Source organism: Sinohyriopsis cumingii, chromosome 2 (assembly GCF_028554795.1).
Source record: "Sinohyriopsis cumingii isolate HCF-2022 chromosome 2, ASM2855479v2, whole genome shotgun sequence".
Classification (NCBI taxonomy): domain Eukaryota; kingdom Metazoa; phylum Mollusca; class Bivalvia; order Unionida; family Unionidae; genus Sinohyriopsis; species Sinohyriopsis cumingii.
Window position 1 is genome coordinate 62,418,179 of NC_142962.1, and position 12,179 is coordinate 62,430,357.

Genomic DNA, 12,179 nt, shown 5'->3' on the forward strand with positions numbered 1-12,179 from the left:
TATATATATATATATATATATATATGAGAGAGAGAGAGAAAGAGAGAACGATTTCCACCATTGTTTCGTTTATTTTCAGATTCGTCTACTGCCATCAGTGTCCTATCTGATAAACTTTCTGGTTTTCTGGTGTTCATTTTATCTGCAACTGATCTGGAAGGAGACACGTTGTCGTTTAATTTTACTTGCAGTCCAAGTCCTTGTCCGTTTAATGTGTCAACTACATGTAAGTAAAAGCTAATAGGAATTGTACTATATTTTCCTATCTTCTTATTTAATGTAGTTGGCATGCATTGAAACCCCCGATTAAGTCTATACAAAATAATTTGTTATATTTATGCTAGCTTGTTGAAGGGACATTTTATTCATGTCTTGCTGTAATACATTTTACTGAAAGTAAATTTATTTTTAGCACTCGACAAATATTACACATATGTTTGTTAATATTACACGTACGTTGGTTTTTGGTGTTTGATGCCAAAGTTGACTGGCGACAATTCATTATGACTTAAACAGTAGACTATGAAATGTTGCCCTTTTACCCTATCAAATGATAACAGGTGTATTATGTTTGGATGAAATTGAAATGTTTGGGTCGTATTTGTCTATGATCAACTCCTGTAGCAGTAAAACAGATTGTAAGTGCATAATATCAAGACGCTAATGCTTTCGTTTTACGTAGAGCTATTTATATTTATTTGCATTCAATCTATGACCGTATATGCGTTTTACTTGGGGTGGTTTATATACGTTTTTATGCAGGCTATTTAATGCATTATAAGTGCGTATATGAAAATGTTTTCAAGTGAGATATTGATATGCGTTTTAGGCGGGGCTGTTTGTATTTATGTGCGTTTCACGTTGGGATATCTCTATGTCTTTTATATGGGATTATTCCTATGCGTTTCCATGAATTATGCGATCCCAATAAAAGCGTTAGACCTAATATCAGTAATTTGTATCTTTAAACAATAATTTGGAATCTGTTTTACGTACAAACCATATTATATACAATTTAAGTGCAATATGTATATGCGATTTAAGTGCAGATTTTTATATATGCTTTGCGCGGGACTATTTATGTCCATTCTACAAAATGTTGGACCTGATATCAATGGGTGTTTTCTTTTTCAAACTAAATTTTGGATAGCTTTAGATGTAGTGACCATTAAATAGGAAATAAGAAACATATTTCTGGAGGAAACAGGGATATTTGCAGTTTCAAGAAAAACCATTTTCTTTGTGCATTTTATATTTAAATGCCATTGTCGACTATGTAATATTATTTCTAATGTTTCATTGTGTATCGTCTTAGCTGGATCAATACGTACGTCGGAGGACCTAGATATATATTTCGACAGAAAATATGAGCTTGCTGTATATGTAAGCGATGGACATTCTTTAACAGGACCAGGGAGATTAAATATTACAATCAGAGGTCTCTCTCTCTCTCTCTCTCTCTCTCTCTCAGGCATACACCAACAGAGACACATGTACAGCCAACAAAAATCTACATTTTTGAACGTTAGTTATTCATTATGTACATTATTCAGTTGGTATAAATGTCTTATGTTTGCTTTTAATATTATGAGATGCTGCATTAAAATGCCGTACAGAAGGTTGCCATTAGATTTCCTCCCATTGTACGCAGAATCTTTTATTCACAATTTTAAACGATAAGTTTTAATTCAACCAAATACCGAAATGAAAGCAATATAGACCAGATCTGCCCTGATATGATTTGCGGGCAGACCATTGTTTCTGCTACTTGCTTAAAATCAAAGTTCATAAATCAACGAGGGCCACCTAATATACCGGTGTAGTGTGCAAAGAAAATGTTGGTCTATATTTTTATTTACAATAGGTTATGCGTTATACACAAGCAAATGCATATCACACACACACACACACACACAAGCGTGCACACATACAAATACATATAACTATTTTATTACATCTACTCACCTATCCAATAACATGTGTCAAAAGTCTTTAACACGAGCGCGAGGAAAATACTTATTTTACCTGTTTATATCAGGTGCTGAAGCATTTAGATACTTATCTGCAGTTATATGACCGTAATATTTACACTGCTAATATGACCGAAAGTATCTATATTATTTTTCTTGAAGCTTTTGTCCACAATATATTCGCAAGCACCTGTGTGTAAACAGCTTCACCCAGTCCAGCCCTTGCATAATTGCATAATGCGCCAATAGATCAAGGTCTACGTTTTATGCAGTACATTGCTCGTTTGTATATATGCATATATCTCTAATGAGACACAAATGGCTTACCTAATTCAATATTGCCATTCTAATCCCTCAGATGCAAATGAACCAGTGGTCATCAACAACCTGCCATACCTGACAACCATCAATGTTTCTGAGAACACGGCGCTTGGAACACCTGTCTTCCAAGTAAACATCACCGATCCGAACACATATGACACCCATTATTTTAACATGACGATCGTTCCCTTGTCAGGGGTTAGCTGCTTTGCAGTTGGATCAACAGGTAAAAGTACTACTAAGAGATCTGATTAGTTTTGTAGGAATGTGTTCATTACTGAAGTGTTTCAAAAGAAATAATATATCAATTGAAATGTTAAGAAAGACAAAGGCAGATCAAGGTATATTGTAAAAACTATACCAGAAAATATTTCAGGGATGCAACGTAAATATATTCAATGATCTACCAAACAAATATAAACCACGAATAAAAATGGATATTGAAGACATGTCATAAAAATAATATCGGTAGTAGGGTCAAAATAAAAATAAAATAATGCAATTAATACAAAATTCATGCATTCTCATGTAAAAATTTTATTTCAAGATGAAGTTTAATGGTGCAATAGTGTTGAATATAGATTTGTAATGGTTTTGGACAACTCATACTTAAAAGGGTCCCTGACCAAAAATCTCCGCTGTGTGGGGAAAACTTCTACATTGCTTACTTTGCGAGATTTCGAGTTTTCGGCACAGATTGTAAATATTTCACCAGGTGTAGTGGCAAAATAATCATTGGGAAATGGCAGACTTGCACATGTTAATCAACACACATTTTCAGGATTGACAGTTCTAGAAAATAAAATCAACACTAAAAATTTCCTCTTAATTTGAAACAAAATAAATCTTGTAAGATGATAATTTGATTTATATTATATCATAATGTATTATAAACTCTAAATATGATAGTACCTTTTAACATGATATGTTTCAATGTTAAATCACAATGATAATATTGATTTATGCAGTTATTTTACAGCTTATATGTATAGTTTCCATTCAAATCTCTTTCAAATCTACACGTAGCTTAAACTTTCTTCCATAGATGGTGTTATACGAATATCTTCGTCGACTTGTATGGACTACGAGTCAGCATCGTCTCTGAGGTATAACATAAGTGTTACAGCTAGTGATAGAAGAACATCGGATACCCGACTACTGCAAGTTCAGATTGTTAACATAAATGAACGCCCAGTCTTTGCAAATAATACTTACTTTATCACAACAACTGAGAATGTGGTAAGTTTAACGATGTAGGCTGTGCCACATTGACCTATTTGTTTGAACAAAATTTCATGTTTCTAAATTCTAATATGTTTCTTCACCAGTACTTACCCTTGGGTCAAAACTGGTCGCTAGTTCAGTGTTTGCTAACTGTGCCATTTGCCTAATCAGACAGTCTTATAATAATAACTGAGATATCATTGTGAAACACACTGTTTCAACTAACGTATGTGCAATAACAAATCTTTGTATCATGGTAACACACTCACACCTAACACACACAAATTGTTATTGGATGATCTTTCATAACATAACTGACGAAGATTATATGGAATTGTACAATGATGGTATGTACACTCATGTTCATTATAAAAAATCTTCCTTTTAATTTTTTTAAATCTGCATCACGCAATAAAAGTTCAAACGAAGTTTTGGATGATTGTAGGCGATGGTGTACAAGTGGTATGTTGTACCTATCGAGACGTTTTGCAAACATTATAATATACATTCTTTCTCTCTCCTTCCCTCCCTTCCTCCCTCTCTCTCTCTCTCTGCCATTTAGTATTTTTGCAGGTTATTTAAATAACTGTTTAGGTCTGTTTTCATTTTTTTTAAACATATGCATATCTTGTTGAGCTGTTTTGGCTCACTCTTCAGCTTGAAATCTAATGGGTTGACCATAATTCATAGTAGAGATTCACAATATTTTTTGCTGAGATTTTCAGAAAAGTTACTGTTTGCATCTTTTCATATAAGACAGGTTGTGTTATTGTTCAACAGTAAATTCCTTTTTTGTGGCAACATACGTCATAACTTTTTTCTTGTTGACATTTTCACAAATATATGAAATAGCGAGCATAAACCAGACAGCTATTTACATATCAAGATAAGCTACATGGACAGCAAAACAGAACTGTCGTTTCAAACTCCTTGCTAATGTACGAGATTATAAATCTCACACAAAATATAAGCGCCTTACATATGAAAACATATAACAAAATTATGATTTGTATTTTACAGTCAGGAACTCTGCTACCGAATCCTGTACCCCAGTTCACTGTGAATGACCAAGATGTTCCAGACGACCACAAATATTCGCTTGATTGTGGCTCTCTGAACAGATACTTGGTAATATCAAATCTAACAGGTCGCATCACATTTGCTGCTGATTACGACCTGGATAACAATACATTGCTAATGACATCGGTTGTCTGCATCATCTTTGCTACGGACAATGGTGGTTTGTCTGGAACTGCTACCGTTTCAATTACAATCAGTATGTATAATCACAAAGTTTGTCTCCATTTCTTTTTGCTGTTTCTATTAATATCCTTGAGGAATAATTCTGTTCTTAAGATTTTGAAGCGTTTGATATGTACATTTGGTGAATTTAATCTAAAAATAGTTTCAAAAAGATTTTATTATCGTTTTTCATTACAGATTGATCGTTTCCACAAGCATATAAAATATTAGCTGGTCAGCACCAACATGCTTTTTTAAATTAAATAAGTGTTATATCCATTAATGTATTTTAATGGAATGATGTTTTCATCTATTCAGTAATTTGTCATATTTTTGATTTGTTATCCAACCATTATAGATCTTGGACCTCAAAATATTTTGTTTTCTAAGTTTGAATAGTCCCGGAATGTTCTCGAAGCGACATTCTCGTGCCCTTTATCATAGTAGTAACAATTCTGATAGCACGAATATTGCTATAGTTATCAGGCTCTTAAATTAACAGCACGCATATTTATATAGTTATAATTCTCTTAAATCAGTATCACGAACATTGGTCGAGTTATCGTTTTCTTAAATCAATAGCACGAATATGGCCCACTGATAATTCGCTTAAATCAATTAATTCGTAGATTGTGACACATTTACTACCTGAATCTGGACTCTTTGTTGTCTTGGTTGATTGATATAGGTGTTGAATATCATTCCTTTTACTGCTTTAATTCTTTGAATTCTATTGTTTAATTTTCCTCCAATAGTGTATTCTTGCTGTGGGTGGGGGGTCGGTGGGGGTGAGGTGACGTGTACGTAATCCACACCCGCCACAGTCACTACCAAGTGGTTAAGGAACCACATTTCTAACACTCGCTTATTCAGTCTATTTTTTAAATAATGCCAATGTAACAAATCTGATCATGGCTCCGCTATGAGGCGTATACTTTTTCTTTGCACTTCAATAACAAACAACCACTGCGATGAATGATATACAATGGTTAAAAAAGGCAGGTGCTTTGTGTTAACTCACTTCAGCGGATAGAAGTATAGTGTCTTGATTGCAGATTAATTTTTTTCTGCGGTATTGATGGAGTATTTCAAAAAAACATGATCAATGACGCACTTAAAGTTCTATAATCAAGGCTTATTTGATACATTTTTGGGATGTAAGGAACAAGATATACCTGTTTTCAGGATGGAACAAATGATTCTTTACACATTCAGAACAAATGGTCATAAAGATTTTAAAAAATATGTTTTGTACGAAGAGCAGCGTTACGCAATGCTCATGTTTGTTTGCATGTTTTTACATTTTTATAAACATTGAATGTATGTTCTATATTGGTAGCTGAATTTGAAAAATATTTGAACTTATGTGTACATTTTCCAAATTTGAACGTATCTTCACCAGAATTTAGTTTTGATATTCACTCAACATGTGTTGATAAGTCATTTATGTCAATCATATCAGAATACCATTTCAGAACAAATTGTTTAGAAAATTAAAGGAAAGACTTTAATTAATTTAGAAAAGAATAATGCCAGCATCAGCATTGATTGAGTTTGTAGCATCTTTCCTTACTTCAGTGTCGAAAAGGTCTTATCAGATATACCAGTTTCATTTGTCTCCTGTTGTGATCTTTTCTTCTCTTATGATTAATATTGCTCTGCATCATTTCCTCATTGCAGATTACATCAATGAATATCAACCATCATTTCCAAATGAATTATACTCTTTTACAACCCCCAACACGAGTGCTCTGGGAAGAGTGGTGGGTGTTGTGCAAGCAACAGATGCTGATGCCGGTCCTCATGGGGTTACTAATTATTCCATATCGGGCAATTTATCTGAATACTTCAGAATTTCAGATACGGGAGTTATTACTGTGGCGCTGTCTTTACTCCACTTCAATGAATTTGATGTCATTAGAATGATTGCCAACGCTACAGACGGAGGTGGTCTTTCGGTAACAACAATAGTCTTCGTTACGATTGGAGGTCCGGAGGATTCTGTTTCGTCCAGTGGACCTTACCGGAGCTTCATCCAGGATAGCAGAAATGTCGCATGGTTGATAGCAAGTTTAGTTGTTCTGACGGCCATCATTTGTGTAATAGCAGCTTTAGTGGTTCAAAGATTACGAAGCTCATCGTCATACAGAATCAGAAATTTGGCCCACAAGAAACAAAGGTACGTCTTACTTTCTTTCTCCTACTTACTGGTATGTTATGCCTTTAAAAACATGTTTATTTTCTTGGTTTACACTCAGTATGGGACCGTCCATTTAGTACGTACGCGTGGAGGGGGAGGGGGTTAACCCAAGTGCATATGCTTGCATATGGGGGGTCTACTGATAATGTACGTATGAACAGGGAACGGGGGAAGTGAAACCTCGATAATAATTTGTCTAATACGTAATTTGTTCGAAAGGTTTAGTCGGCGTTTCAATTTTAGCGGACACTAGACAAACGTTTTAAAGTTACGCAGCTTATTTTTTTCATGCAGCCAGACATTCAACGCCGGTGGACTATCTGTTTTATTAAACACATTAATATTATTAATCTTTGCTCGTTTCTGCATGGATTAAATATAGGCCGTTCAATAGAATTCGGTGTGGGGGGCTCAAGCGTATGTGCGCAGGTGAGGTGGGTGTAAAACAAAAGTATGCATGTGTACAGAAAGGGGGTAAAGCTTTGCCAGATTTTTGCGTACGTACTAAATGGATGGCCCCTATCCTATCAGTAATAAGCAGAAATGAAAGCACAATAATGTTCACAAATTAGTCAGTATGGTGGACAGATATTTTCGGTAAGTGCTATCACATCCGTTAAAGTTACCGTTTCTCCACATACAATGAAGCTGTTATATTAAGAATGTAATTTGCTTTAATAATTGTCTTTGTTCAATAAGTCTATAATCTCTTAGATGAATAGATTTACGATTCAGTTTGACTCAAGTAAGCGTGAAGACATTTAACTTTTATTCCAGGCCGAATAAGAGAATCACACCGAGAAGTAACCCTCGCAAGACTCCAAGATTACAACCTCCAGGTATATATATGTGTTTTCGTAGATTCGATAAAGATGTCTTGTAAAGTTGTTTGCTATGTGAGAGAATCTAATTCACGTTTATTATCTTTTATATTTTATCTAAAAATGTACACATTGCATATGCCTGGAAAAAAGATGCTGGATTTTCTGAACTTTAACATCTTAATATTGTAGATGCAGATTGCCACATAAAAAAATTCAAATGCATCTTGGTGATTTGTATTTATCTTTGGTTTGTTTTCCTACTTTTATGGTCATATGTTTTGCTTACCTCGCTGTTTCATTCATTACGTTATATTTCCACTATTCTGTGTATAATTATAAATTTAGTATTAAAAGAGTCATTAAGTTCATTTAGTACGTTTGCTACATAAACATATGACAATCAAGAATCACTGATGGAAATAAATTTAAAATAGTTTTGCTTTGTAGTCTTAAACATGAAGAAAGAGGTAAATTTAGTTTTCTCACTAAATGTACGAAAGTTTTATGTTGCAAATTTTTTTTTAGCGCACAAACTATTTATGTTTGACGCTTTATCTTTTTCATCTTATGAGAAATGTCAGCCTTACATGACACCGAAAATAAAAGCTAGAGGATCTCACGTAATCTCTGTGAACTTTTAAAACCATGTGTTCATGAAATATCTCCAAAGTTTTATTTGACGGACTAATAGTAGGTTCTGTAGAATTCGTCCTTCGTAAAGTGACTGTATTTAAAGTGATGATATAATCAATAATGCTTTACAGTGTTCTTCAAATAAGTGAACACCGTCAAATATGTTCCTAGTTCATTGTGTTCATTGTCTTCATATGACGTCATCATCATCCATATTTACTTCCCATGTTATTAATGTTAGAAAATCTAGAAGTAATATACTAATAAGAAATGTCAGAAACTCATTTTAATGTATTATTAGGTTATCTTCCAAACCGTTTTACTGTTCTCTAAGCAGTCAGTTGACTTTGATTTAAATTACTGCTTTTCTAGGGATACTTTGGGTGAAAGTATACAGAAGCTTAACTCCTGTTAAACAGTCCGTTGCGAGTATAAACATTAAGAGAGGGTCTTTGACCGCAGATTTTGCTTTTCATATCACAAAATCAATTTAAATTTTGAAACATTTTTCATTTCAGTACACACACCCCTCGTCTTCAGTGAGTAGACTCATTCTTATCATGGCTTCATTTCATTTGTCTTTTAGTTTAAATAGTTTTGTAACGTTTTAACGTGTAGATTCAGGAATATAAAATTGTTGTCACATACATGACAGAATAAAATAATCTACATAGACTAATCCGCTTCGACAAGTATTGGTGAAGATGCAGACATAAATATATTTGTCAAATGCACAATAGATGAGTTAAATTTAGAAAGACTAGCCTGTTACAAGACGTACTAGAGAAGATAAAATAAAAATACTTTTGTTACATGCATGGTAGTAGGAGGTTACTTTACATAGACTGTATTGATTATTGTGAATACTAATACTTCGAGAAATATCAATAACCTTCGGTAGGAGAATTTCCTTAAAGTTCGAAAATTATTTAACAACTAACTTTTCTGAAGTAATTTGCATATATTCCACAGTTGCATGAAACATTATAAAGTTCCTTATTTATTTATTTATTGCAGGGTACAATGGTCCCGCCTATCAAGGTAAGTTAATACATTTTAAATGGCACATTTGTCAAAATCGGCGTCACACATACTGATTCCAAATACTGCCTCTTTTAGATTCACATATTCAGCTGCTAAAATGAAAACAAAATAAATTATCGGACTCCACTTTGTTCGCTTCACATCGTTAGTAGTATTGACAGCGCTGACTACAATCTACCTGCACAACGACAGATCATAATCTACTCTGTATGGGGCAGGGTGCCCGTTAAATCCTAAAGTGCAATGAAAATGCTTAAAATTGGCAGCATCCTGTTTAGTCTAAATTGTTTTTAAAACTGTTCTGAACCTTCAGAATGTATGTACTGCATTGCTCGCTACTCAAACTGATACTCACGAGACTTGTGTACAAATACAAATATTTATTTATCTGGAAGTGTAAATAAATATAAAAGTGTTTCAAAAATTTCTTTATGTTATTTTATCTTTATGCCATGCTGTGACATCGAATTATTATTTAAATGGTATTCACGTCATGTTGTCTTTATCATAAAATAAATATACTTTCCTTCTCATTAGGTCCAGCCACCTCTGGTCAACCCACAGCCAGAGTTCAGATAACGGAGAGTCATAGGACTACTAATGGTAGCTTCAGTTTCTGGTCTGAAGGAAACAGAACTTGAGTAATGGAAGAATGCGGCATACCATTGCAAAAACGTTATGGACATTTCTGTTCTAATTCAAAAATGTATTAGCTTTGATTTGTTCCATGCTCCACATCCCAAATTTACTTTACTTTACAAATTATTTCTTTCTGGTCGAACTTTCAACCTATTCAAATTAAACTTTGGGAATGGAAAAATGTATCTTAATATAATGTTATTTTTGTGTTTCTCACCACTGTATGCAATTGGTAATGTTATAAACCTTTATATAAATAATGTTATATAGTTGCGGATTTTCTTTCCGAGTATTGCACATATTTGTACATACTTTGTTATTGTGTATTTTTCGGCTCAGTCATTGACAAGGTACATTTGTGGAATGTACTGAATTTTAATAGTAGCATCACTATTTGCATGAAACGATTAGTTGCTTTATTATCAATATTTTATTCGGCCTGATTCTTATCAATGAAGATATTCATATTATTTTCAATATTAATGTATTTTGGACATTTAATCTCCGACATCATTTCCCGTTTGTAGTATTTAAACAAGTGCATCTAGATGTTTAACTTCAATCCTCATATGCACTAAGTAAAAGTAGCTACCTATCAATGTATCTGTTTAATTATATACCTACAGCTTTATGCTCGATGGTTGTATACAGCAAACCAAGAAAATGTACAGCCTTGTAAAATATTAATCTTGACATTACTAAAAAATAATTGTGAGTTCCCTTTATTAATCAATCTTCCCTGGTTTCTCGAATTATGAGTTATTAAAAGTTTGAATGATAGATCTGATTCTTGGAATGGGATTCAGTTTTGGCTGGCAAAATACTGCGATGTGTGATATAGATTTATGCACAAACTATTTAAATGACGATTGTTTTTCAACACCTATAATTATTCTATTTAGGACATTCCTTGTATTAACATGATTTTGTACAAGAATTCTTGTACACGTTATTGCTTCTTTGTTACTTTAAAATAAGTCATCACACCAATAAAGTACGATATGTGCAGTTTAGAAAGTATTGTTGCAAAAAGATAAAGATAATAAATCGTTGCCGTTTTTCTCATTTTGAAAATGAATCTTTACAATATCATAACATCTGATTTCATTTTTCTTTTGTACAATGGTGTGCTCATGTAGGATTATGTTATATTAGCTGTATTATTAATTTGACATGAGAAATCATTTTTACGATACTAAAAATTTAAACCATTTGAATCCCAAATCATAAGAGTTCCCTAAACATTTCAATAAATGTCAGAATTGCCTTTAACGTTCGATACTTGTACATGTTTCAGTAACAAAGGCACGTCTCCACATTGTAAGATTTCAGCTGTTAGTTAATGTATCCATTATGATCATATCCACAAGAACGTCTTCAACCCTTCCCGTTACATTGCAGTGAAAATCTAAAACGTAAATCATGGTAATTTTGAACCTCCAAGAACCCCAAGGCCAGTATTACATCGCAATAACCTTATTAATGCCACTATGAGTAGATTACATTCAATCAGCAAGATAAACGTAAGGAACTGTATAAGACTGTTGAAACTGAATGATGTCTTCAGTGTTTTAACTACATGCTGCATGAATAACATTAAAACTAAAAAGTGCAGGTATCTCATTTATCGTTGAAACTTGTGTTATTTTGAACACCAATCATTTTATAAGAATATGTTTTTAGTACCCAGCTGGATGTCCCTTGCCAAAAACTTACCAAATGTAAAAGCATCATAGCGATTACCTCCAAGTATCTTGAAAATAAAATACGTATGGGTTTGTCTTCGTTATTAGAATTCTGTTTTACTTCGCTGGATTGAAGGATTTGTCTCGATCAATTTCTATAGTTTTGTCAAAACTCTTTTTTCGATTCATTTGTAGTGAATCAAACATAGCATGTGTAAAGGTCTCATTAGCCGCAACGTCATTAGTTCTCTCCAGAGTGATCTAATCATGGAAACAAGAAATTCCGCTGATTAACGTAATGCGGCATTGAATTAAATGTAATTGTATCGTAATAAAGATAAACATTTTCAATTTTTGTAGTCTTGATTACCACATCAATAACTTCCAGAACTTAGGA

The 12,179-nt window shown here is 33.4% G+C and overlaps 1 protein-coding gene and 1 long non-coding RNA gene across 2 annotated transcripts in view; both read left to right on the forward strand.

Moving 5' to 3' along the window:
- LOC149805030 (uncharacterized) overlaps window positions 1-6,790 on the forward strand; it is a gene marked incomplete at its 3' end in the record, with an annotated part of 55,769 nt that extends 48,979 nt beyond the window's left edge. The window contains exons 19-21 of the mRNA XM_089933415.1: window positions 2,329-2,420; window positions 4,536-4,755; window positions 6,438-6,790. Of these exons, the coding sequence (XP_089789541.1) occupies window positions 2,329-2,420; window positions 4,536-4,755; window positions 6,438-6,790 (665 nt within the window). The remainder of the gene's footprint in view (window positions 1-2,328; window positions 2,421-4,535; window positions 4,756-6,437) is intronic.
- Window position 6,791: 1 nt separating this feature from the next.
- LOC149805031 (uncharacterized) lies at window positions 6,792-9,445 on the forward strand. Its single transcript, XR_016414758.1, has 4 exons — window positions 6,792-6,936; window positions 7,735-7,796; window positions 8,933-8,953; window positions 9,432-9,445. It is a non-coding gene; the product is annotated as an uncharacterized LOC149805031 (long non-coding RNA).
- The last annotated feature ends 2,734 nt before the right edge of the window (window positions 9,446-12,179 follow it).